A 27660-nucleotide genomic window follows, 5' to 3' on the forward strand; every position below is an offset into this window, starting at 1 on the left:
CTCGTGGAGCTTGCAGACTAGTGAAGGACATGGGCAGAAATCAAACAGTCCTTCAAAAAATCCTCATCAGAATTGATAATTAAGGGGTGCCTGGGTGACTCAGTTGGTTAAGCACCTGCCTTCGGCTCAGGTCATGATCCCAGGGTCCTGGGATCGAGCCCCCTGTCTGGCTCCCCACTTGAAGAGCTTCTCCCTCTCCCTCTGCTCCTCCCCACCTTGCTCATACTCTCTCTCTCTCTCTCAAATAAATAAATAAAATCTTTTTAAAAAAAATTTATAATTAAAATTGTCTGAATTAAATTAGTATGGGGTGTTATGGGAGAGTCCCAAAGAGGTTCCCTGCTGGGCCAGGGAAGGTGTCCCTAAGGAAGTAACATTTGAAATCTTAATCGAAAGTAGCAGTTAAATAGTCAAGAGGGAGCAAAAGTCAAATTTTTCAAAGTGTTAATCACATTTTGTCTAACCATATCTTTGGTTCTAATTTTGTCAAATTTTTATATGCACCAATATAGAAAGAGCCAAAAAAAAAAAAAAAAACCCCACACAAAAAAACAACCACACAAAAAACTTCCCTGTAGATTCTAAATGGAAACAAAGACTTTAAATCCATACTAATGAAGAGCGCCTTTCCTCCTTCAGAAATGTGATTTGTCTCAAAAGCATGCAGTGTTCAGATGTTAGATGCTGATTTAACTGGTTGGAAATGCATTATGCTAGTTGAGCTTGTTGTTAAGTTCCTGTAAGCTGTAACAGCAGTTCTGCCTGGCTAATGATGGATTATTACTGCAGTAGCTTCTTTACAAAGGCTTTCCTAATGCCAGATAGTTATGCAATGGAACCTAGAAAAACATGTTCGAGATACGGTGCCTTCTCATAGGCATTTCATCAGGGCATCCCTACGGGGCCCTGAGAAGGGCCTGGGGCTTGGCAGATGGAGCAGAAGGCTGGGAATCCGAAGCCTCCGTCTCCTGGCCATGCTCTGCTGGAAACTCTCCATATGACCTTGAACAAATCCTGTAGCCTCTCTGTCCTTTTGGGGGTCTCTTTTCCGTTGTGGATGCTTCATTTGCAAGAGGTGTTTGAGGGAAGGAACTAACATGTTCAGGAAACGATGTGAAGGTTCTTGACGCCAGCCGAGGGGATAGATGCTATATACGAGCAAAATGACATAACCTACGGGCTTTGAAATATGTTATTGGAGAAGTGCCCTGGAATGGCAGTCTTCAGCGGCAGATATCATGGCAGGCAAGCCAAACCAGAGTCGGGATGATTTCTGAAAACAACTCAGCATTTCCTCAATTCAAAACACAACAATGATGACAAAAACTTTTTTTTTTTTTTAGGTAGCAAATCACCCTACAGCTGCATTATCTTATCACAGCTGCATTATCTTATCATACTAACTAGAAGTTTTCTGGGAGAACAATTTTTTCTTTAAATGGATATGTATTCTTTCCCAAGAATTGGGACACAAAGCCTAAGATTCCAATTGAATTGTCACATGGGGTAACTTTTGACAAGCCTGTCATTTGTCCATTTTCTCTTCTGACCCAGTGGTACTCAGAGGGATCAGAGGGGAGAAGAGGATTAATGTCATTGTGCACAGACAAATACACAGTTTCTTTAAGAAATTCCACTTGTGGAAGTTGACTAGGAAACACGAAGCACTTAGCAGTACCTCATCATCGTGCCTTGCGACGTATTCCCCCCTGTCATTAGATGTCCTCAGCTCATATTCTGAAATGGAGTCTTTTCTCTCATGCAGTTTGTCATAGCGCCGTCCACATGCGGACATGGGGGGATGGTGCGGAGGACCACAGAACTTCTCTAAGTGCAGGGATGGAGCTGGTTGAACTTGACTTTTTATTCATCCTCCTACCTCACATGGAATTTAACTCAAATCTGTTTCATATTTTCGTTTGTTCTTCTCCAGTGGGTCCACAGCACTAACATGGGCCATAGACCCCGGTTTTGATAGAAAGTTTTCCACTCAAGGGCAGGGGGGAGGTAGGCAGTGGGTGTACCTGTGATGGTTCATGGGGCACACTTATATACCAGGCAGCAGAATGAGAATGCAGCCATCTCATCTCAGGTCCAAGAGCAGTGTAAACTCCCATGATAAGTGAAGAGCGTTGACATGGATTTCTGGTGATTTTAATGCCTGATTTTTTTTTTTTTTTTTTTGCATCAAGCACGGGCTGTATATTGGGCGTTGGGCTTGTTCTGTCCCTCATGAGCCACAGCAGCCAAACAGAGTCTCGAGTTCACGTGGCAGCATCGCTTCGGAAGCTCTCGACGTACCTAGATGACAGTGGGAGCCAAAGCAGAACATTTCAGGAGGTAGGAGCAGGGAGTTATGGCTTTCTTCCCTTTGTTGTCTTTTGTTTTCCTGTGGCCACTTACTTTCCATTTCTCATATTTTGGTAACCCTGAAATTAAATTCTTCCTCAGTTTCAACTGGGATAAGGAGAAGAATCTGAGTGGCAAACCACCAACATTAGATCATAAGGTTTTCAGACTGTGCAGCTGTTTAAATAAATTCAGACTTAAATGTGGCCTATAAGATAAGAGCCTTTAGTGAATGCAAAAACCCAAGCCGGCATCGCTAGAAGGCACTTTCTAAGAAGAGCTGCGATTTCCGGAGCAAGGTTCAATGGAGATTTTTAGAATTATGCTCGAGCCAAATGTAACTTTAAAAGATGGCCAGGAATAAGCTTAAGAAACTGTGGATCGAAAAAGGCATTTGATTTTTTTTTTTCTTTTTTTTTAATGTCAGCTAGCATGAAAAATCATTGAGGAAATTCCCTTTACCACACTTAATGAAAAGATTTTTCTGTTACGGTGCAAAAATATGCAGAATTGCAGTTCATGGGACACAGCTCTTGTGTGTCGACCGTGTTCAGAGTGGACTTCTGAGGTGTGTGTGTGTGTCTGCCCAGGTGAAGCTGCACGGCCTGGGCCCTGTCTTTGGGAGCACCCGGGGGTGACCTTTTGGCCTGGCCAGATTCCCTGTCTCATTAGAGCAGATTCTCTTTTCTCTGGGCCAGCCCACGAGCTATTGATGAGTACATAATGGCTACTCTGTCCCCCGCTCAGCCCCTCTGCTTTCAGCTATAGGACTTGTTGAATCGGTGAATTTCTCTGGGGCACAGAGGGTTGAAGTTTTGTTCTAATACATGCACCACATTTCCATTTTTAAAGGAGTTGCAGAGCACAGTTGAAAAGGACGCATCTTTTTAAGCAAAGGGAGAAAATTTTGCCACCAAGGGGCAGTTTGATTAATAAACGAAAGCAGGGTTTTTAGAGCCTGACGCTTCGGTCCGCCTTGATGTTTTGATTTATAAGGCCTCGAGCAGGCAGTTTGGTTTTTTTCCTCCCCTCTGATGTTTTATTATCCAATTTCAAACTTAGAAACAGCTTCCTTTCTGCATGCTGTATCGACTAGGGTTGGGAGTTGAACATTTCCACTTTGCCTGAACAGCATCTTTGTGAATGAGGGCTTCGGGAGGAAAACGTGAGGTAGTGGTAAGGGGATGGTTAACCAGGATTTGCAAAAATTGAGGCTCAAGTAGATTGAGTGACTTGCCTGAAGTTTCTTAGCCTGTCAATGGTCGACGTGGGACATACACCTGCGTGGGCCGTCCTGACTCCCAGCCTTCTCTTTTATTTATAATTTGTTCATTTATTCATTTATTCATCTAGTCATTTATTAAATTAGCACACCAGTGCTCTGAGGTAAGGAATATTACCTCTATTTTACACAATTTATGCGACTCTAAAACCCATACGCCTGGCCGCTCTGCCCCACTCCTTCTAGGAGGGAATCTGAAGGCAGCCATGCGTCGCATCTTTGAATTTCCTCTCCGGCTTGGCCTTGGATCAGAGCACATGGCTATTAGTAGCATTCACTGGGGATGAAAATCTAGCCTCTGCTGTCGATAGATCCAGTGTCTGACGTGAGATGGTGAGGGAACTTGCTGATTTTGAGTCTAAAGACCTGGGTTTGAATCTCGCTTCGGTCACTGGCAAGCTATATGTAGTTGGACCTCAGCATCCCTACCTGTAAAGTGGGAATTCTGACCTGCATCTCTTACCATCGTTAGGACACGTCGGGCAGCGAAACAGTGCCTGGTCTGTGGTAGGCGTACTTGAATCCAGTCCTTATCCCGGAGAGAAGTTGGACAGAACACTGGTGTCCACTAAATCGTGTTCTTTCGTTTTCCCTCACGAAGAAACATCTCCTGTTGTCTCTTCTTCTAGGTCCTGGCCTATACCCTCAGCTGCGTGTGTACCTCAGCGTTCAGTACTGGGATCATTGAGGCTGCAGAGGCTGAAGATATCATGAACAAGCTTCTGATGTTGGTAGAAAACAACCAACAGGTTGGAATGCGTGCCCTGATTACTCCTCTCTTTGGGTCTCATGTTGCTGCTGAGTCCTAATTTTGACTGACTCTGATTAGACTATTATCAGAATGTTTTCGTGCCCAGAACTGAGGAACTTCTTTTTTTTTTTAAGATTTTTAAAAAATTTACTTGAGAGAGAGTGAGTGCACAAGTGGGTGGGGGGAGGGGCAGAGGGAGAGGGAGAAACAGACTCTCCCCACTGAGCAGGGAGCCTGAATGCGGGGCTCGATCCCACCACCCTGACATTATGACCTGAGGCAAAGGCAGACACTTAACCAGCTGAGCCACCGAGGCACCTCCAGAACTGAAGAACTTCTCACTTTCCTCACTACTCTAGCCAATGGTCACAGATGTCTTTTTTCTCTTCTTATACTCTATCTTGTGTAGGTACTTCTTTTTCTTTGTCAGAGGGAGTATAAAAGGCTTTTCTCTCTCTCCATCTCTATTTATAAAACTTTCAAGCATGTGGCTAGGGAATGTAAGGCTAGCGATAACAGTTTGTAAAGATATGAATACTTAATGGACTCTGATAAGGCCAAACCTCAGCAAATTCAAAGCAGAGAATCTCTGTGACTGAATATGCATGGGACAATTTAAATACCTATAAGTTATATCAAATACTTTTAAAGTGTTCCCTCTGAAATATTATTCAGCCTTAAAAAGGAAGGAAATTCAGACACATGTGACAACATGGATGAATGTTGAGGACATGATACTAAGTGAAACAGACCAATCACAAAAAGACAAATACTGTATGATTCTATTGATATGAGGTACTTGGAGTAGTCAAAAGCTTAGAGACAGAGAGTAGAAAGGTGGTTGCCAGGGGCTTGGGGAGGGGGGAATGGGGAGTTATTGTTTAAGGGGTATAAGGTTCGAATTTGCAAGGTGAGAGAGTCCTGGAGATGGATGGTGGTGATGGTTGAACAGTGTGAATGTACTTAATGCCACTGAAAAGTAGTAAAGATGGTAAATTGTATGTTATATATATTTTACAACAATTAATGAAAAATATGTTCCCTCTGATTACACATGTTATAAAATTGCCCCGTCTGTATTTTTTTTAGATTTCTCCAAAGTCTCAGTATTGGCCATGGTGGATTATTGCAGGTTATTAGCTAATATTGTATTGTATTGTTACTATTTTATGGATCTATGAGTGCTCTCTTAAATTTGGAATAGGTTTTGCAACACCAAGATGTGGGAGTTTGCATATACTGTGCTCATTATGGGACTTCTCCTCTTGTTTGGGAGTTGACTAGGCTTGTGTGATCTACCTCAGTATTTTCACCCTAATTCCTTCTGAAAATTTGGATCGTTTGAATCAAGTCTTGTAGTGGTCCAGTATTATTTTCCTAAAATAAACCATTCACTGCAGCTGAATTCCTTACAGTTAGACTGCAGTTTCTGTTGCAAACCGAAGTCTTGATTTTTTAAAAAAATCTGCAAATCGCCGATTTTCAGATGGTGAAAGAACCTGTCAGTAGGAAAGGGAGCCCCTCGAAGTGCTTAGATGCTTTCTATAAAATTCTGTGCCATCTGTGCTATTCTTCTTCTTTTTCCTTACCCTTTGTTTTTATTCATTTATAACAGACTTCAGGTTTTGCCCTGGCGTTAGGAAACCTAGTTCATGGTTTGTCTCTGTGCGGACATGGAAAAGCTGAGGACTTGGGCCACAGACTGCTCCCCGCCTGGATCAGAATTGTTCTAGCACAGGTAGGAGGTCAAGTCCTAGCATGTGATTTTATATTTTATAAAGGAAAAAAGAGCAACTTTATTGGACCATTTATAGGTGCTGCTAAGATACATAGCCAAACAATAAAAGAATAGGCAATTTCAAACGAAAGAGATGCAGGAACTTTCAATCCCTTGTAAATGATACATCCTGTCAACCATTATAGCTTTTTTTAAAAAGCACAGGCTACTTTCTCAGTGTTTTAATTTTCCAACAGCGCTGTGGTTTTGAAAAATACAGAACAGCAAGAAGCCACCTCTGATCAAGTAACTTCAACCTATTACCGTATTCAAGTCAGCTGCCAGTTTTGGGTCCGTGATGCGGGTTATGTTGACCCTACAAATGTAGTACCATCTTGACCAGTGTTTCTCTAGGATATAATACGTTTTATAGGGTTCAAACCCCAGGACTATTTGCCTCTTGACATACCTGATGCTTTGTTTTCAGGGCACTCCTACAATGCTCTGTTTGGCAGCGCTTCACGGCATGGTGGCCTTGGTAGGCTCTGAAGGGGATGTAATGCAGGTAAAAAACAAACAAACAAACAAATGAACAAAACACGAAGGGAAGAAATCTAAATGTGTCCCTAACCACAGCAAGAGAATAGCCAGTATCTCAGTGTGCTAAGGACAGAATACATGCTCGTAGTAGTAATGGTTATACTGGGTTTTCAGTGCCTTGATACACAGAAAATTGCTCTTAGTGGAGAATTCATTTTTAGAGATTTGTTCCTTCTTTTATTTGGTTCGTAAGAATTAAACTTAGTCAGCCTGCGTACTTCCCACAACGTTTCCTGCCCGAGAAAAGTGAATTGTACGAAATGTCAAAAGTTATCCCTAAGAAACTCCATTTTGTATCTGTCATGTTTAAGTTTATATCTAGGTAGTTATTCTTTCACTTTTAAATGTTTTCCACGGTGGACATATGTATGTTTCAGTTTACAAGTAATGCTAGGGAGCGCCTGTGTTCATACAGTGAAGGTCTATTCAATGAGTGCTTCTTGCGGCACTGACCGATGTTAGGAAATCAGTGATAAATACAGCATGGGCCCTGCCCTCAAGGAGCCCACAGCTTTTGTTTCTGAAATGTAAGGACATAATGGTAAATGATACCATAGCTTAGAAGATGATAGCTCATCCACTGGGAATATCATTATTTACTTTTTGAGGATGTTGGGGTGGATATTTCTTTTTTCTTTCAGCTGAAGTCAGAAGCTATCCAGTCCTCTCATTTTCAAGCCAGACTTAATGAAGTCATTAAAACTGTAACTCAGGTGAGAAGAGGAATTTAAAACCCTTGGATGGGGAAACAGATAATTACCCCCCCTTTTTTTTTTGAGAGAGAGAAAGAGAGTGAGAGAGAATGCATGTGGGTGTGAGCACGTAGAGGGGCAGCCGGAGAGGGAGAGAGAGAAAATCTTAAGCAGGCTCCACGCCCAGTGCAGAGCCTGATGTGGGGCTCGATCTCATGACCTTGAGATCATGACCTGAGCTGAAACCAAGAGGCGGACACTTAACCAACCAACTGAGCCACCCAGGTGCCCCTCAGCTACTTCCTTTTACTGCCTTTCTCTTTCATGATACAAACGGTTTTACTTGGAAAATGAGGAGATCTCTGGTTATTCACATTGAGTCCAAGCAGCACTTGAGAGTAGCTTATGGCCCCACATTGACTGACAAACACGCATTTCCTCTGGAAAAAAAAAAAGCTGGCCTTTTCGAGTTAACTTAAGTTGGCTTGGTTTCCTTTAAAAATGAAACTCTGACCCTGGAAGGGATGTTAGGCCTCAGGACAAAGTAAAATGGAAGGTGATCAAAGGGCAGGATAGATATCTAAGAATGGTTGAGAAGCACCAGGTCGGATGTCACTGATAAAAGTATTTGGGTTAATTATCAGCATTCTTGGCTAGAGAGTAAGTATGTTCATCTGCTGAGGAATGATTATATATTTTAAGATTTTATTTATAAAAATTTATTAGTTTCATTGCATCAACCGTGAAAGCACAAAATGAAAAAAGTTGAAAAAATATCATTGGTGGTCCTCACAACTTGAAGCAAGTGTTAGTAATAATTGGTCTTATTTCTTTTCAAGTATTCTTATTTTCTTTGCACGATTGGTATTCTTACTATATATAGAACTTTGTAGATAGTCTTTTAACTTAGTCTTTTCATTTAGCATACTTTTTTCCTTCTTGTAAATACAGCTGATTATTACACCTACCACATAAACAAGTTTTAATAATTCATGCTTTGAAAAGCAACCATAAATCTCTGAACAGAAGAAACTCTTTTGCGTGTATGAATGTGATTCTCAGAAAAATAATTATACCAAAACTTAAGTGGCTGTAACTTGGGGGATAAAAATCTATAAATGAAAAGTTATTTAAGAAAATCCTTATTATGAGTGATAAAGCAGTAATAGAACATTACTTAAAGAAGAGAACAAAATAATATCTCCTTCCATTTTTAGAGGTATTTTATTCTTAAATAACACCTTGTTTTTACTTCTTGGATTTTTTTCCCCTTTTTATTTTTTTAATTTATTTATTTGTCAGAGAGAGAGAGAGAGAAAGCATAGCAGGGGAAGCAGCAGGCAGAGGGAGAAGCAGGCTCCCTGCTGAGCAAGGAGCCCGACGCGGGGCTCGATCCCAGGATCCTGGGATCATGACCTGAGCCGAAGGCAGACGCTTAACCGACTGAGCCACCCAGGCGTCCCTTTTTTCCCTTTTTAAAAAAAAGTCCTTTGAGACCAGTCAGACTCCGTGAAACCTGAGACAACCGGTACTACCTTCTGTCATGATTGATTGATTGATACATTCATTCATTTCTTCAGCAATAATTGTTGATCACCTGTGTGTCCAGGCTTTAGTATATTAGACACTTGATATTACGTCTTGTCAGAGAACTTGTCATTACCAGACAAGCCACCACCTCATAAAAGATAAATGACTTTCTCTGAGTGACCTTTTATTAAATGGAGTGTGGATCTTGCCTGATCATTGAACTGTTACATTTTAATCCATAGGTCATCAGTGTGTCTGGCGTGATTGGTCTTCAGTCAAATGCTCTCTGGCTTCTAGGACATCTTCACCTATCTACTCTGTCCTCAAGTCAGAGTAGAACCTCTGGTAAGATCGGAGTCTTAGAACACTGGGGCTGGAGGAGGCCTTGCTGACTGGGGGCCGTGTACTTGGTTGAGAGCATTAATCTTTGTACCTGCCTTAAGTGGTGGGTGTTACCATCTCTCTTTTACGTTAGAAGAAGAGGGGCTGTTTGGGAGCTTCCTGACTTGCCCAGATACCATCTCTCTTTTACATCAGAAGAGGGGCTGTGGAGAGCTTTCTGACTTGCCCAGGGTCACATGTCCACCAGCAAGTGGTGCACACACAGTTGAACTCACCTCTGTCACCTCTTTTCATTCTTCTTCCCTGCCTCACTCAGAGAGCAGATTAGACAGTCTAACCCCATATTTCACAAATGAAGACAGTGAGGCTTAGAAAGATTACATGACTTACGTGTGGAGTTTAGTGACAAATCCAGAAAGTAGGAACAGGTCCTTCAAGCTCGGAAGAGAGTTCTTTTTCTTTTCCTAGATGGAATTACAGTTTGTATAATACTCCTATTTCATTAAAAGTCTCTTCCTCCAAGACTGGATTTCTCCGGGCCCCTGCTTTTAAGAAAATAATGGGGTACATACATTTAAAGATATGCACATACTTGGCGTTGAAATTAAAATCCCACGTCTTTAACATAACAAGGCCTTTCTATTTCCACATTTTTGATAAAAAACAAAAAATATTTGCAATTCCCACATGCTTAATTTAAGCTTGTACTTGGAGATTTTCTGCAGAAGGCATCACTGTAATACACTGGGACCTGAATCTGCTCCTTGATCTTTATAGAATTTTGACCCACTGGCTCTCTTGGACCCAGGCCAGAGAGGTTTTTTTACCAAAGATTTCTCATTAAAACCTAGTTTTGCTGATCCCCTGACAGGTAGTGCAGGGACAGCATCACCCTGAACACGTAGCACTATAATTCCTATTCCCCTCACTTTCAGTCACTCCTTAGCTAGAGAAATAGGACATTGTTCCGCAGCATTCCCAACATAATGAACTTGAGACAACTGGAAGCTGTCATGTTAAAATGGGAAAAAGGGGGGGAAAAAAAAACAACCCACCAAACTTAGTCATGGTGGAAACCTTAAGTAATGCTAGTTGGGAAGGGCAGTGCACTCCTAAGGTCCTGGTAAAATAGCAAGTTGATCATTATGCTCTGGGTTACACGGTCCGGCCCACATGCACTCAAGTCGGGTGGTCGTGAACCATCTCACCCAGGTTCGTTGGGACACAAAGCTTGTATGTGTGGAAAAGTACAGCTCCTCGTTTCTGTTGGAATTTTCCAGTTGAGCCATTGTTGCAGTAAAAAGCATGTCATGAAGCAATCCTGGGGGGACTGGGAGGAAAAGAATCTAGGAAACTCCCCAGATTCGCCTTGCCTCTGTGTCGCTTGCCTCAGTGTTCCAGGTCAGCAGCTGGGGCTGGTGGTTTGGACATGCTGCTCACTGAGAGGTCCCCGCCTTCGGAAGTAACAGGCCGGCTGCTGTTATTACTGCTTGTTGCATTTCCCTGGATCATAGATCTGATTCAGGATGTCCTCAAGTCATCCCTAGAATGGTGGTCTCAGCCTAGAGGCCAGCAGGCTCCTTGCAGACACCGAGGGTCACTGGACTGGAGCTTATTGATGTGACAGGGTGGAAAGGACTTTTTTTTTTTTTAACCGCTTCAGTAAAGTTTCCATCCCCTGTGATTTTGCAGTCTCTGCTAGGTTTACCACCATTTTAGCTTTGCTTGCATAGCCTAAGTGGTTACTTCAAGGCCAGTCACTTAATCTAATAGAATTAGATGCCACCACAGAGTATTGTGCTGAGATGAATGGCATAAACATCTCCGCTTTGTCTCTAGGTTGATGTGGCAGCGTGAGATCATTATCTTGCCTTCATCAGTCCCGCCAGGTTCCCTGGCTAATTTGATCGTTCTTTGCCTTCACAGTTCCCACCGACTACAGCTATCTGCCCGAGAGCAGTTTTATTAGAGCGGCCGTGGGCTTCTTCGTTACAGGAGGGAAAAAAGGCAAGTGAGCACATTCCTTGAATTTCACCATTCTTCCTGCGATTTAGGTTTGTGTGCCCCAAGCTTGCTTCTGTAGGATTAAACCATAATCAATTTGAAGGAGTGACTGTTTCCTTCTGCTAGCCCATCTTTGCAACAGAAATGACCACGAGGCCAATGACCATAAGTGGTACATAAACATACACGCCGTGTCGTCTCTTGGAATCGTTGTATTTGACCTTGGCGGTTGGGGGTGGGCGTCAGGGGGATCTGTGAAGACCTTGATCTTTCATTTGACCTTTTTAAAAAGTATGAGCACACATTTCTTTTCTTGTCAATGTTGAGCGGGTGTGACCAGAAAAGAGAAAACACAGCTGGGATCTAACTTGGAAGTAAGTCTTCTCCCTGAACCTCGAATGATCGCTCTCTGTTGTTGGAATCACTGGCTGTTGTTCTTAATTTTAGCTTGTGTTCTTTTTCTCTGCAAACATTTGTCCGTGTGGGATTCTTTGTTGCTGCCACCACCCACATTAGACCACAAGCAACCTGAAGACAGAGATTGAATTGCCTTTCGGTTTTTTTTGTTTTTTAAGATTTTATTTTTTTATTTGACAGAGAGAGACACGAGAGAGGGACCACAAGCAGGGGGAGTGGGAGAGGGAGAAGCAGGCTTCCTGCCGAGCAGGGAGCCTGATGCGGGGCTCGATCCCAGGACCCTGGGATCATGACCTGAGCCGAAGGCAGATGCTTAATGACTGAGCCACCCAGGTGCCCTGCCTTTCGTTTTTAACTGCAGTCCGAGTAATGCCATATAAGTCTTTAAATAAATGCTCTCTACTGATACACATCGACTCTTCAGAGATGTGAGGGCAAAATGTATCCTCCTTGAGAATTTCATAGCTCAGGACATAGTTTCATTCATAGAATATTCTTTCATTGATATTTGCTAGTTTCTTTCTTGCCTGGCCTGGTTAGATCCGTCTGGGCAAATCCAGTGTCTGTATTATGATAAGACCATCCCAATTTTAGGGGCGGGGGGGAGGTTTTTAAACAAATTAAACTGAAGAAATCTGGAGGAAGCAGGTTTGATTAATGAAGGTCGTAAAAGAGTAAAATCTTACTGTTGGAAGGGACGTTAAAAGTCATGTCATCTGCAGCTTCCAGATTATAAACTAGTTTCAGAGTTTGGAGATGAATTCCTTTAGTTCCTAGAGTTCTCAAAACTGTAGTATTATTTTAGGGTCATGAGTTAGCATGACTGCTTTTACGTACCCTTAGTAAAAAATTGATATATACTTAATGTCATTGTTGTACATAAAATATTTATATATAAACACGTAATATATTACCTGTAATATAGAATTGTTTATATTGTCATAAATTAAGTCTATTTAATAATAGTGTCATAATAGAGATGTCTTCATTAGTAAGAAATTGAATACTTACTAAAGGAGCGTCTAAAATTTCCATAGCCAAGATAATCTTAGGAATATGTATTTTTGCTTTTTTTTTTAATTTGCTCATTGATACCTTACAAAAGTTTTAAATGACGCTAATTTGAGCTATTTCCGTGAGAAATAAAATAAAAATTCTTCAGACAAAATGAAAGATACTCTTTTTCTTTTCGAGGGAATAAAATGTAATGTTGACTCCCCAGGTCCCTATTTCTTGACAGACATGAATTTTCTCTGAATCCTGTGGGAAATTCTTGGTTAAACAGAACATTTTTATGATTACACAGTCATGGCACAAAGGGAAATGTTCTGCTCTAAAATTGAAAAATCAGGTGAGGCTATGTTATTTGCAATCTCAACTGAAAGCTATTTTAAGACAGATAAATGAAGTATTAAAAATGCCATATTACCAATCAGATTTTTGGCATTTTCAGGTTGTGGGAGAGGGCTGCCTTCTTGTCAGGTTTGCTGACTAGATTCAGAGGAAAATCTATTCAGCCTTACACATTACTAATGATGACCCCAAAGGAGTGGGGGCCGTGGGAGGCTGACCTCCGCCTCCAAAGCCCATTTACAAAAACAAAACCAGACCCTGCTCTGTGGGTCTAAATGGGATGGCCAAATGCGGAGGTGTGCATGCAAACGAGTGTTTTCTTCTTCGACATGCCCAGCTCATTTGAATTTTAATAACTCCCTTCTGAAGCAGCTTTTGAGTTTAAATGTCTGGATGTCACTCACTAGAGCCCAGTGGGGCAGCCGATAGGAAGGACGACGACGCTGGTGAGCTCTTTTGAGGAAGAAATGGCTTTAGAGAATAAAAATCGTGCGTGGCAGAGGCAGGAGAGAGGAGACTTTAGGGGTGGTATGGCTTCATTGCCTCTGTGTGCTGTTTCATAACTCAGGAGAGGAAGAAAAATGTGAAGAGTTCTCCCTGCTCCATGCTTACGCGGGGACGAGACAGGGCATCGTCGGGGTGAGCCAGTCAGATGTGAGATAGTGAACACATGACTCCGGTGTCTAATAATGCTTAGGGCTTTTCTCCCTTGGGTCCTCATTTTAATATTCGTATGATAGAACACACAAGATGTTCATAACGTCCATTCCTTCACACAGGCCTCCATTGGAAAACCCAACAGATGAAAATCTTTCTAGTTTTTAAAGACTTCAGTTAATAGTTTTGAATATAACTGGTTTTTGGCTCTGCCCCATGACATTCTCCTTCCATCCCTGATAACCATGACCTCTTCTGGAAGATGCCATCACCATCGCCATTATTTATTCCTGTGGACATTTCTTCACGATGCTAGGTTTTAAAATGTGCTCAGAATCTATTTCCACCTATCGTGGAATTATTTTTTTCTCCTGAAGGAACCCTCAATTTTGACTCTTACTTTCGCTTCTTTTCTAGTCATTTATTCTTTTTTCTGATCTTTGTTTTTTCTCAGCCTCCTAGCCATATTCAGATTTCATCAAGATTATATCTATTTCTTTCTTTCTTTTTTTTTTAAAGATTTTTATTTATTTATTCATGAGAGACAGAGAGAGAGAGAGAGAGGCAGAGGGAGAAGCAGGCTCCCAAGGAGCAGAGAGCCCGATGCGGGACTCGATCCCAGGACCCTGGGATCATGACCTGAGCCGAAGGCAGACGCTTAACCATCTGAGCCACCCAGGCGCCCCTATATCTATTTCTTTCATAAAACATTTAAAGTGGATTAGAAGTACTTAATACAAGTAATGGTTCATTTTTGGTGCTAACACCAGGTATTTCTACCTAATGATTTAGGATTATTTTTTCTTTTCTTTTTTTTTTTTTTTTTTAAAGATTTTATTTATTTATTTGAGAGAGAGAGAGAGACAGCATGAGGCGGGGGGAGTTTCAGAGGGAGAAGCAGACTCCCCGCCAAGCAGGGAGCCTGATGTGGGACTCAATCCCGGGACTCCAGGATCATGACCTGAGCCGAAGGCAGTCGCCCAACCAACTGAGCCACCCAGGCGCCCGAATTTTCTTTTTAATTTGTCACTTTTATGCACATGCAATTATTAACATATTTCCAAGTATACACATACTTTGAGTCTTTTAACTTATTAATATTTCCCTACCTTTCATTATATCTCCATAGTTATCATTTTTAAATGACTGTAGAATATTCCATCAAGTTGATGGTTCACAACTAATTTAGCCATTTTTCTATTAGTCATTTAAAAAATTTCCATTATGGGGGCGCCTGAGTGGCTCAGTTGGTTAAGTGGCTGCCTTTGGCTCGGGTCATGATCCCAGGGTACTGGGATCGAGTTCCATGTCGGGCTCCCTGCTCAGCGAGGAACCTGCTTCTCCCTCTCCCTCTGTCTCCCGGCTTGTGCTCTCACTCTCTCTCTGTCAAATAAATAAAATATTTTTTTTTAAAAATTTCCATTACAGAGAACATCTTTATGCATGTAGCTTTTGCTTTTCTGCATATAGGTTTCCTTAAGATACATTCTCAGCAATTTATTAGTGGGCAGGAGGATTTGGTGACTCTAGGGATGGCTTGGCCTCATTGTTCTTCGGAAGGATTGTACCAGGTTTGGGTACCTCAGCCCTGGATGCATATGCGAAGCAGTATATCATAGAGGTAAAAGGCATGCGAGTCAGGCTGCCGGGGTTCACACCCCACTACCACCAAAGGCAGGCTATGTAATTTCAGACAAGCTGCTTAAGTCCCAAAGCCCCAGTTGCTTCTGTCAAGTAGAGAAAATAATTGAATCTTCTTTATAGAGTTTTTTTTTTTTTTAAAGATTCATTTGAGATACAGAGAGAGAGATAGCATGAGCAGGGGGAGAGGCAGAGGGAGAGGGAGAAGCAGGCTCCTCACTGAGCCAGGAGCCCGATGTGGGGCTTGATCCCAGGACGCTGGGATCATGACCTGAGCCGAAGGCAGACGCTTAACCATCTGAGCCACCCAGGCGCCCCTTTAGTATGAGCTTATGAATCACTTTATGTAACAGCGCTTAGAAAACAAAATAAGAAACCCTTTCTAGCTATCATATTATAAAGCAAACCAACATATAGATAAACAGATGATTACAATAAAAATCCGTCAGGACTAAAATGATACCTTAACACTGCTTTAATTTACATTTCGTTGCCAGAAGGAATGAACATTTTTGCATGTATTTACTATTCGAGAAGTTTATTTTTAAATTAAATTTTAGATCACTTCTTTTCAAAAATTCAACCCCCCCGCCCACCACCACTTTTGTTTTGAAGTAAGCTCTACACCCAAAGTGGGGCTGTGGGGCGAGATCAAGAGTTGCATGCTCCACTGACTGAGCCAGGCAGGCACCCCCAAAATTTGTACCTTTTTTCTCTTACTTTTTGTTTTGAAATAATTCCAAACTTATAAAAAAGTGAAAACAGCCAGAGAACCCTATTCAGGTTTCACTGACTGTCCAAATGGTGTCTTTAACAGAGAAAGAACTTAATCCAGAATGTTACACTGCGCTTACCCTGTCCTATCTCTTCAGTCTCCTTCAGTCTGGAACAGTTCCTCAGTCATTCATTATCTTTCAAGACTTGAACATGCTTTTTTGTTCTTTGTTTTGTTTTGTTTTTTTGTGGGTTTTTTTGTTTTTGTTTGTTTTGAGAGAGGGTGCTACGGTGGGGAGGGAGAGCAGAGGGAAAGAGAGAGAATCTTTTTTTTTAAGATTTATTTTTTTTATTTTAGAGGGAGAGAGAAGAGAGTGCAAGGGGGTGGGACAGAGAGAGAGAGTCAGAGAGATAGAGAGAGAGAGAGAATCCTCAAGCAGGAGCAGGGAGCCAGACGTGGAGCTTGATCCCAGGACCCTGAGATCATGACCTGAGCAGAAATCAGGAGTCAGATGTTCAACTGACTGAGCCACCCAGGTGCCCTGTGGGAGAGAGAGAATCTTAAGCAGGCTCCACACTCAGCATGGAGCCTGATGTGGGGCTTGATCTCACCACCCTGAGATCACGACCTGAGCAGAAATCGAGAGTTGGACACCTAACTGACTGAGCCACCCCAGGTGCCCCCAGACTTGAACATGTTTTAAGAAGCCAGTTATTTTGGGGCGCCTGGGTGGCTCAGTTGGTTAAGCGACTGCCTTCGGCTCAGGTCATGATCCTGGAGTCCCGGGATCGAGTCCCGCATCGGGCTCCCTGCTCAGCAGGGAGTCTGCTTCTCCCTCTCCCGCTCCCCCCTCTCGTGCTCTCTCTCTCACTCTCTCTCTCAAATAAATAAATAAATAAATAAATAAATAAATAAATAAATAAATAAATAAATAAAAAAGAAGCCAGTTATTTTATAGAACAGTTTTCTAGTTGGACTTGCCAGCTTGCCTGCTGTTGTTCACGTGGTAGGCAAGTCAGTCATCGTCGGCAGGACTAGCACAGACTGGGACGAGACCCCTCTTGTGGCATCCCACCAGATGGCACATGGTGTGTCTCTCCCTCCCGCAGTGATGTTAATTTTGATCTCTTTCTTGGCCAAGGTGATATCTTCCAGGCCTCTCCACTGTAAAGTTCTCTTTTCCCTTTATCATCAGTAAATATTCTGTGTGAAGGTATTTTGAGACTTCATGATTATCCAGTTTTGCAGCCTAAGTTTCGCCCATTAGTTTCAGTATCCATTAATGTTTTCTTGCCTGAATTGGTTATTACTGTGATGATTCTTAAAGGTGATGATTCAAAAGGTGATTCTTCCGTTATTCCATTTACATTTCTCAGTAGGCATTCTATCGTACGGGAGAGCTGCCTTTTCCTTCCAAGCTCCCTCTCACGCTCTTCTGGTATGGACCACAAAAATTTTATTTCATTTAATTATTTGTTATTCAGTTATTCATTATTTCAACCTTCATATTGTTCCATATTTGATCAGTGAGAACCTCTTTAAATTGGCTTTGTGTCCTTTTGACACAACCCCATCATTCTGTGAGTATGTTGTTTCCTTGTGGCCCAAGAAGATGTTCTAGGCTCATCTCGTATTATCCTCAGCCCTGTAACAGCCAGGTAGCTCAGGTTCCCTTTAGTGGGGAATGATACTTAGAAGCAAAGATCTGGGTACAAATTCTCCTTGTTCCTGGGGTGATCACTGCTCCCAGGCTCTTTCAGTGCACAGTTGTTAGGAGACAGACACACACACCCTCTCTCTCTCATGTCTATATTCATTTCTATATCTAGCTATATATATTGGAAGCCATGAATTTATACCAGTATCTCCAATTCCATTTCAACACCACAGGGTCCATTGTATTTTTCCCCTCTTTTCATATTTGTAAACTTTCTTTTCTGACAGGGAGAAACCCAGCTTCATTTTTCTCCATCTATCTGTTCATATGCGGAGTCCCTGTATTCGAACAGTCTGCTGTCCCCCCTGGGCCACAGCCCTGCAGAAGCCGCCTTCCTCTCTCAGGTCCTGATCCTCGAGGGGCAGCAACCCTGCTTGGCAGCCTTCCTGGTGCGAAAGGGCCCGGGGATGTTTTTGTTCCCGATAATTCTGAATGTTGTTGAAGTACTTCTACAGAACATCCCACCAAGTCTCAGGATCTGACTGCCTCTTAGAATCTTCAACTGTTTCCAACTACCGTCTGGATTTTAGAGTAGATTCTGGCAGGGGGGCAAAGCATCTCCTCGTCTCCACAACCATACCATGTTGTCATTATATCTACCTGGGTTTTCTAAGGACTTTGTCTAGAAAAATCCTAGTGACCCTTTCCATCTTGGTTTAAACATCCTTTCCTCAGTCAGTGTTTCGAGACGAGTTCGGATTTCTTATGTCACATTTTCCGATGTGTTTTTCATAGTACTTGACATAGGAGTAGTTATTCTCTTAATTATTTCTGGCTCTTTGTTTAAAGTCTGTCTTTCCCATTAGACTGTAATTTCCCCAATGGTAGAAAGAACATAGGTGTCTCATCGTAAATGCTTTGAGAACAGAGTACTTGGCATTTAATAGTTTTCAAATATTTATTGATCTACAGCTCTCTCTCTCTCTGTATATTGGATAATTCTGAGCTAAGTTGCTTCTAAACAATGCTGAAGAGGGAGAAAATAAAGACATGTCCACACTACGCGAGCAACATGCTTGTGATGGGGAGTAGACATACCGCCGGCTGTCAGCGTACTGCTTGTTACCAGACTTTTACTGGAGGGGTTACACATGTGCGTTGTGGCATTGAGATGTGATCCTCTGTGTAGCTAAAGTATGTGTGATAATGGGTCCTGTTGTAATGCATTATGTTCGGATATGCCATTTATATCAAGGTTCTTTGAGGCTGTCAACTGGATGAGAGATTTAAAGCAACTTTGTATCTGGATTTTAAAACATCTGGATCCTATTAACAAGTACTGTTAGGCCTTCTTAGTTCCAAAGCCATTGTCTATAAAGCATTCCAGTAGTGCTTTTTATCTAAGGCACTTGCTTGAAAGACAAAACACTGCAAGAAGGGAGCTAATCATTCCCGTTGCTTAGATTTGGATTCCTGTGTCCAGTGCTGAAGATCTCTGGGGAAGGAACCACGTGACTTCGTTCTCCCATTTGGGGGCTTCCTCTCTTTGCACCCCCCCCGCCCCCGCGCTCAACCACCACGTCCATGGAACTGCCAAGTATTTTCTCCATTCCTAACAGTTACTATAATTCCTTTCATTCCAGTTAGTGTCAGAATTCGTTCCCTGCAAATACAGCGGAAAATTTTGTGTGATTCTAGTTACGCTACTCAGTACTGATGCTCTGACCTTTTTTAAAGGGGGAAGATTTATTGTGTCATAGCGCTTACTTGATTTTCAGTCCTGTGTTCCCTGTTACAAGGTCTTGTTTCTGACACTTGTTTGTACATCAGGTCAATTCTAAAGAGTATAGAAGGAAGGTGCAAAGTGTATAGTAAAGTGCAGTTATGTATAGTGCAAGTTATTGGTACAAGAGCCTGTTGTGTAAGCAATAAAATGTGTGGTTTTGTGTGTGTGTGTGTGTGTGAAATGGTCATATTTTGCACTGGGCCCTGGTATTAGAGGACAGGGTGAATATCTTTCCTGATTCCCTAGATCCTCTGGAAACTGCAAAAATTCTGTAGTAAGGGGGCGCCTGGGTGGCTCAGTCGTTAAGCGTCTGCCTTCGGCTCGGGTCATGATCCCGGGGTCCTGGGATCGAGTCCCACGTCGGGCTCCCTCCTCGGGGGGAAGCCTGCTTCTCCCTCTCCCCCTCCCGCTGCTTGTGTTCCTGCTCTCGCTGTCTCTGTCTCTGTCAAATAAATAAATAAAATCTTTAAAAAAAAAAATTCTGTAGTAAGTTCTATAGGAGGACCTGGAATAAAATTTTATGTAATTTTGAAAACACTTGATCTGAGAAAAAAAAAATTAAAGGAATCTGCTTATGAATTAATGATTTCCAATATAAAACTGGATTCATGCCCTTAATAGGAGAGAAAAGCAGTTCTATGCACAGATTTTCGTATACCGTCTGCCAGTTCATCAGGCCATTTCTGAGAATCACATGCCAAAATGACCCCAAAAATGCAGCTTAATTTTTCTGTGTGTGAAATCAGACTCTAACTTGCTGCCCACATGGTATAGGGAGAGTTGCCCCATGTGTGTAATCAGGATGGAGTTCTATGAATAACCAACAAGTTAATTCCTAGCACAGCATTTTAATTTTTAGCACACCTGATTTTTCCTTGTCCGTGTGTCTGTCCTCTCATGAGAATATAAGTTCCATTAGCAAAGGAACCTGTCTGTCTTGTTGAACACTATTGTTCGTGTCTGGAACAGTGCATGGTACCTACCAGATGGTGACTGAATGAATGAATTTTTTTTATGAATATGTTTATTTTCTTTGGTCAGACATTCTTCTCTTTGTAATGGCAGTGGTAAATTCCCTGATAATACTTCCTGCACCCCTAGTATTACATCTTAAGATGGAATAGAAATAAAGCTTCAGTTTTTGGTAGCATAGCCTAGAAGGGTGGCAGATGTGTTGAGCTTTTAACATCTTCAAAAAGCAAAAAAGTGCTTGTTGGAGGGGAGAGAAACATCACTGGAAGGTACACTATTAGTTTTCCAAGTTGGCAGGGGCAAGGGTAAGGAGGTAGGTTAGTTGGTGACTAGCCTAAGAAAACATGCTGATTTGGGGGGTCATGATCCCAGGGTCCTAGGATCCAAGCCCGCTTTGGCTCCCTACTCAGGGGGGAGTCTGCTTCTCCCTCTGCCTCTGCCCCTTCTCCCACTCATGCTCTCTCTCTATCAAATAAATAAAATTTTAAAAAAAATTAAAAAGAAGAAAACATGCTGATTTTTGAGATAGCTCTAGTTAGAAATAAGAATGTAAAATATCAGGAAAGGCCTGGATGAGAAGTGTGGATTTACTCAGCGTCAATATATGAATGGGGAATCTGCTTCTCCCTCTGCCCCTCCCCCAGTCGTGCTCTCCTTCTCTCTCTCTCTCTCTCTCTCTCTCTCTCAGAAGGAGAAGCAGACTCCCTGCTGAGCAGGAAGCCCAACATGGGGCTTGACCCCAGGACCCTGAGATTATGAACCAAGCCGAAAGCAGATGCTTAACCGACTGAGCCCCCCAGGCGCCCCTTGTTTTAACCATTTTAAAGTGGTCAGTGGCATTTAGTGGATTCACAGTGTTGTGCAACCATCACCACTATGTAGTTCCAGAATATTTTCAGCACCCCAAAAGGAAACCTTGTACCCATTGAGCAGGTGGTTCCCCATTTCCCCCCAGCCCCTAGCAACCATAAATCTGCCTTCTGTCTCTGTGGATATGCCTGTTCTGTATGCTTTATTTAAATGAAATTGTACACTGTATGGCATTTTGTGACCAGCTTGTTTCACTTTGCATAATGTTTTCAGGGTTCACCCATGTTCTAGTAAGTATCAGAATTCCATTCCTCTTTCCAGCCAAGTAATAGTCCAGTGTGTGGATATACACTTTATTTATTCATTCATCAGTTGATGGACATTAGGGTTGTTTCTGCCTTTTGGCTATTATGAATAATGCTGCTATGAAGATTTGTGTACAAGTCTTTGTTTAAACACCTGTTTTCAGTTCTTTTGGACATATATGAGCAGAATTGCTGGGTCATAGAGTAATCCTGTGTCATTTTTCAAGAAACTGCCAAACTGTTTTTCCATAGTGGCCGTACCATTTTATATTCCTACCAGCAATGTATGAGGGTTCCAATTTCTCTACATCCTTGCCAACACTTGTTCTTTTCCATTATTATTATTATTATTATTGTTATTATTAATTTATTACTGTTGTTTAATCCTGTTGAGTGTGAAGTGCTATCATTTGGTTTTGATTTGACTTTCCCTAGTAACTAACGGTGTTGAGCATCTTTTCAGGTACTTGTTGGCCATTTGTAGTATCTCTTCTTGGCAGAATTATCTGTTCAGGTGCTTGGACCATTTTAAAAATTAGATTGTCTTTTTGTTGTTGAGTTATAAGAATTCTTTGTATATTCTGGATAGTAACCCTTATCAGATATACAACTTGGAAATATTTTCTTATATTCTTAGTTTGTCTTTTCACTTTGTCGGTAATACCTTCGATGCACAGAAGTTTTTAACTTCGACAACTCCAATATGTCTATTTTTTTCTTTTGTTGCTCATGTTTTTGGCATCGTATCTAAGAATCCATTGCCAAATCAGAGTTCATGAAGATTTACCCCTATGTTTTCTTCTGTTTTATGATTTCTTTTTGTTTGTTTATTTACTTTTTATTTTTTAAAGATTTTATTTATTTGACAGAGAGAGAGATAGCAGATAGCGAGAGCAGGAACACAAGCAGGGGGAGTGGGAGAGGGAGAAGCAGGCTTCCTGCCAAGCAGGGAGCCCGATGTGGGCCTCGATCCCAGGATTCTGGGATCATGAGCCGAGCTAAAGGCAGACGCTTAACGACTGAGCCACCCAGGCACCTCTAATTCTTTTTTTTTTTTTTTTAAGATTTTATTTATTTATTTGACAGCAGGAGAGCACAAGCAGTGGGAGTGGCAGAGGGAGCGGGAGGAGCAGGCCCCCTGCCGAGCAGTGAACCCAATGCGGGGCTCAATCCCAGGACCCCGGGATCATGACCTGAGCTGAAGGCAGTCACTTAACCAACTGAGCCACCCAGGCGTCCCTATGGTTCAATAGTTAGGTCCTTGATCTATTTTGAGTTAATTTTGGTATAACAGTATTGGGTTGGGGTCCTACTTCCTTATTTGCATGTGGATATCCAATTGTCCTGGGACCATTTGCTGAAAAGAATATTCTTTTCCCATTGAATGGTCTTAGCACTCTTGTCAAAAATCAGTTGATCAGGGGCACCTGGGTGGCTCATTTGGTTGGGCATCTGACTCTTGATTTGGACTCATGTCATGATCTTGGGGTCATGAGATAGAGCCCCGTACTGGGCTTTGTGCTCAGCACTGGGTCTGCTTGAGATTCTCTCTCTCTCTCTCTGCACCCCCCCCCCCCCCGTGTACTCTCTCTCTCTCTCCCCATCTCTTAAAAAAAAAATCAGTTGACTGTAAATGTTTGGGTTTATTTTTGGCCTCTCAGTTTTATTTCATTTGTTTATATGTCTATTTTTGATTACTATAGCTCTGCAGTAAATTTTGAAAATGGCATGTATGAATTCTTCAGATTTTTCTTTTCCAAGATTGTTTTGGCTACCTGCAGCCCCTTACAATTCCATATGAATTTGAGAACCAGCTTTTCCATTTCTTGGGGGGGCGGGTAAAAGGCCATTGAAAAAAAAATTATTTTAAAGATTTTATTTATTTGACAGAGACATAGCAAGAGAGGGAACACAAGCAGCGAGAGTAAGAGAAGCAGGCTTTCCATGGAGCAGGGAGCCCGATGTGGGGCTCGATCCCAGGATGCTGGGATCATGACCTGAGCCGAAGGCAGACGCTCAACGACTGAGCCACCCAGATGCCCAGGCCATTGAAATTTTGATAGGGATTATGCCGAATCTATAGATAGCTTTGGATAGTGTTGTCATCTTTATGGTATTAAGTATTCCAATCCATGAACATAAGATGTCTATTTATTTAGATCTTCAATTTCTTTCAGCAGTGTTTGTCCTTTTCAGTATATTATATGTCTCTTTCACCTGAGTTAAATGTATTCCCAGGTATTTTCTTCTTTTGAATACCACAGTGTGTGGAATTGTTTCCTAATTTCCTTTTCAGATTAATCATTGCTGGGATATAAAAACACATCTAAATTTTGTGTGTTCATCTTACACCCTGCAACTTCACTGAACTGTTTTTTTATATCTAGAATCATGTCATCTGCAAATAGAGGTAGTTTTACTTCTTTCCAATTTCAATTCCTTTTATTTCTTTTTCTTGCCTACTGGCTCTGGCTAGAATGTGCAATACAAAAGAGTGAAAAAGTGGGCATTCTTGTCTTGTTTTTTATTGTAAAGGAAAAGCTTTTAGTCTTTTACCATTGAATATACTGTTCACTGTGGATTTTTTACAAATGCCCTTTGTTGTGTTAAGCTAATTCCATTCTGTTCCTAATTTTCTGAGTATTTTTATCATGAAAGGGTGTTGGATTTTATCAAAAGCTTTATGTGGCAATTGAAATTATCATGTGTTTTCCCCCCTTCATTCTATTAATGTAGTAAATTACATTGACTTATTTCTTAGTTGAATGTGACCTGCATTCCTAGGATAAATCTTGTGTGGTCGTCATGAATAATCCTTTAATATGATGTTAGATTCAGTTTACCAGTGATTTGTCGAGAGCTTTCACATCTATATTCATAACAAATATTAGTCTGTAGTTTTTTTTGTTTTGTTTTTAATTGTGGTGTCTTTGCTTTTGGCATCAGGTTAATGCTGGTCTCAAGAATGATTTAAATTATACAGTTGACCTTTGAAAAACATGGGTTTGAAATGCACATGTCCACTTATGTGCCAAATTTTTCCATTAAATACAGTATAGTACTGTACGTATAGTTTCTCTTTTCCATTGTTTTCTCTTCTGTAGCTTCACATACAAAATATGTATTAATCAATTGTTTATGTTATTGGTAAGGCTTTCAGTCCACCATAGGCTATTAGTAGTTAAGTTTTGGGGGAGGGTCAAAAGTAGTGTGCAGATTTTTTACTGCAAAGGGGATCAGCATCTCTAACCCCATGTTGTTCAAGAATTAACTATATTCCCTCCTCTTCTGTTTTTTTTGGGGGGATGAAATTGAGGATTGATATTAATTCCTCTTTAACCGTTTCATAGAATTCACCAGTGAAATCATCTGGTCCTGGACTTTTCTTTGTTGGGAGGTTTTTGTTTCAATCTCTTTCCTTGTCATAGGACTGCTTGTATTTTCTGTTTATTCTTGAATTAGTTTTAGTTACTTGTGTGTTTCTGGGATTTTGTTCATTTCACCTAGATTATCTAATTTGTTGGTACATGGTTTCTCATAGTTTTCTGTTATAATCCTTTTCGCATCTGTCCTTACAGATACAAATCTTTTGGTAGAAATGTCTTCACTTTTATTTCTGATTTTAGTTATTTTCATCTTCCTTCCCAATCAGTATGACTTTTTTTTCCTTTTCTTATCTTATTGCTTAAGCAATAAGTCCTTACTGCATAGGACTTTTTTTTTTTTTTTTTTGAGAGCAAGAGCGAGAGAGAGAGCACGCATGATCAAGGGGGGAGAGGGGCCAAGGGAGAGGGAGAGAGAGAAATTAAGTACACTCCATGCTCGGCATGGAGGCTGACAGGGGGCTCAATCTCATGACCTTGAGATCATGGCCTGCTCCGAAATCAAGTGAGATTAACTGACGGAGCCACCCAGGTGCCCCTATTAAATCAGTTTTTAATTAGATACAGGCCTATACAGATTGTCTTTTTCTTCTTGAGTTTTGGCAGATTGTGTCTTTCAAAAAATTAGTCTGTTTCATTTATGTCATCAGATTTGTGGGCATATAAGTTATTTACACAGAGCCTCTGGCGTTTCATCATTATAGTTGAGCTTCTCCTATCCCAGCACTGGTTCCTGCAGTGTGTTCTGCTCACGAGTCTCTGCACTGGTAAACCATTACACCCTCTGTTCATCTGTCTGTTCCTCCAGTGACCAGGGCAGCAAATTGCCCTGCGTTCTTCCCTCTGTTGCAGAACCAAGAATTGTTGATTTTTTAGTCTGTTCAGGATTTTACTTGTTATCAGGACAGAGTGGCGACTTTCAAGCTATTACATGCAGAACCGGAAACCAGAAGTCATTCCTTTTTTTTTTTTAAATTTTTTTAATTGTAAAAAAAACACAACATAAAATTTACCATCTTAACAATTTTTAAGTATATGGTTCAGTAGTTTTACATATATTCACATTGTTGTAAAACCAATCTCCAGATGTTTTTCCTCATGCAAAACTGAAACTCTACCCATTAAATAATGCCTACCCTTTCTCCCACCCCATTACCCCTGGCAGCCATCATTCTGTTTTCTATTAATTTGACTACTTAAATACCTGATATAAATAGGTATACAACAAAGTATGTCTTGTGACTGTGTTATTTCACTCAGCATAGTGTCTTCAAGATTCATTTATGTTGTAGCGTATGACAGGATTTCCTTTCCTTTTAATGTTGAATAATATTTCATATGTATATACATATGAGATATCCCTATCTATTGTTTGATGTTTGGGTTGCTTCTACTTCTTGGCCATTGTGAATAGTACTGCTGTGAACAATGGTGTACAAACATCTCTTCAAGATTCTGCTTTCAATTCTTTTGAATATATGCTCAGGAATGGGATTTCTGGATCATATGGCAGTTCTATTTTTAGTTTTTTGAGGAGCCATCGTACCATTTTCCATAGCAGTTCTACCATTTTATAATCCCACCAACAGTACACAAGGGTTCCAGTTTCTCCACATTTTTACCAACACTTGTTGTTTATTTTCTTTTTCTTTCCTTTTTAAAAGAATAGTAGCTGTCCTAATGGATGTGAAATATTATCTCATTGTTTGATTTGCATTTCTCTACTGACTAGTGATGTTGAGCATCTTTTCAAGTTATTATTGGTCCTTTGTGTATCATCTCTAGAAAAACTCTACCCCTGCTTCTCCCTCCCCATATGCAGCATCTGCTGATTCTGCTACTGTTCTGCTGATTTAACCTCTGCTTCTCCTCTTTCCCTATGCTTCTCCTTTCTGCAACTGTTTGTCCTTTTGCAGACTTTGCCCCAACTTCTGCTTCCCTGGCTTCTGCTGGCTTTTCTGCCTCAGCTTCTTCTTCTCCTGTGCTTCTCCTTTCTGCAGTGTTTGTCCTTTTGCCGATTCTGCCCCCACCTCAGCTTCCCCCTTGTTCAGTGCCTGCTCATTTTGCTACCTCTTCTGCCTCAGCTTCTCCCTTTTCCTGTGCTTCTCCTTTCTGCAGCTGTTGTTCCTTTTATGGATTCTGTCCCCACCTCAGCTTCCCCCTTGTTCAGTCCCTGCTGATCGTGCTGCCTCTTCTGCTTCATCTTCTCCCTTTTCCTGTGCTTCTTCTTTCTGCAGCTGTTGTTCCTTTCACTGGATCTGCCCCCACCTCTGCTTCCTCCTTGTTCAGTGCCTGCTGATCGTGTTGCCTCTTCTGCCTCAGCTTCTCCCTTTTCTTGTGCTTCTCCTTTCTGCAGCCATTGTTCCTTTTTCAGATTCTGTCCCCACCTCAGCTTCCCCTTGGTCAGTCCCTGCTGATTCTGCTGCCTCTTCTGCCTCAGCTTCTCCTTTTGTGCTTCTCCTTTCTGCAGCTGCTGTTCCTTTCGCAGATTCTGTCCCCACCTCAGCTTCCCCTTGTTCAGTGCCTGCTGATCGTGTTGCCTCTTCTGGCTCAGCTTCGCCCTTTTCTTGTGCTTCTCCTTTCTGCAGCTGCTGTTCCTTTTTCAGATTCTGTCCTGACCTCAGCTTCCCCCTTGTTCAGTCCCTGCTGATTCTGCTGCCTCTTCTGCCTCAGCTTCTCCTTTTGTGCTTCTCCTTT

The 27660-nt window shown here is 41.5% G+C and overlaps 1 protein-coding gene across 6 annotated transcripts in view; it reads left to right on the forward strand.

Annotated features, from left to right (window-relative positions):
• FOCAD (focadhesin) overlaps positions 1 to 27660 on the forward strand; it is a 305106-nt gene that overhangs the window by 249311 nt on the left and 28135 nt on the right. For all 6 annotated transcript variants that reach the window (XR_014140004.1, XM_081803024.1, XM_081803027.1 and 3 more), the window contains 7 exons: positions 2193 to 2340; positions 4261 to 4380; positions 5998 to 6120; positions 6587 to 6664; positions 7341 to 7412; positions 9164 to 9266; positions 11190 to 11270. Coding sequence is in view for 5 of the 6 variants with exons in the window: in XM_081803024.1 (XP_081659150.1) it covers positions 2193 to 2340; positions 4261 to 4380; positions 5998 to 6120; positions 6587 to 6664; positions 7341 to 7412; positions 9164 to 9266; positions 11190 to 11270 (725 nt within the window). In the remaining variant the exon portion in view is untranslated. The remainder of the gene's footprint in view (positions 1 to 2192; positions 2341 to 4260; positions 4381 to 5997; positions 6121 to 6586; positions 6665 to 7340; positions 7413 to 9163; positions 9267 to 11189; positions 11271 to 27660) is intronic.

Source organism: Leptonychotes weddellii, chromosome 14 (assembly GCF_054177405.1).
Source record: "Leptonychotes weddellii isolate Sample4059 chromosome 14, ASM5417740v2, whole genome shotgun sequence".
In the NCBI taxonomy this organism is placed as follows: Eukaryota; Metazoa; Chordata; class Mammalia; order Carnivora; family Phocidae; genus Leptonychotes; species Leptonychotes weddellii.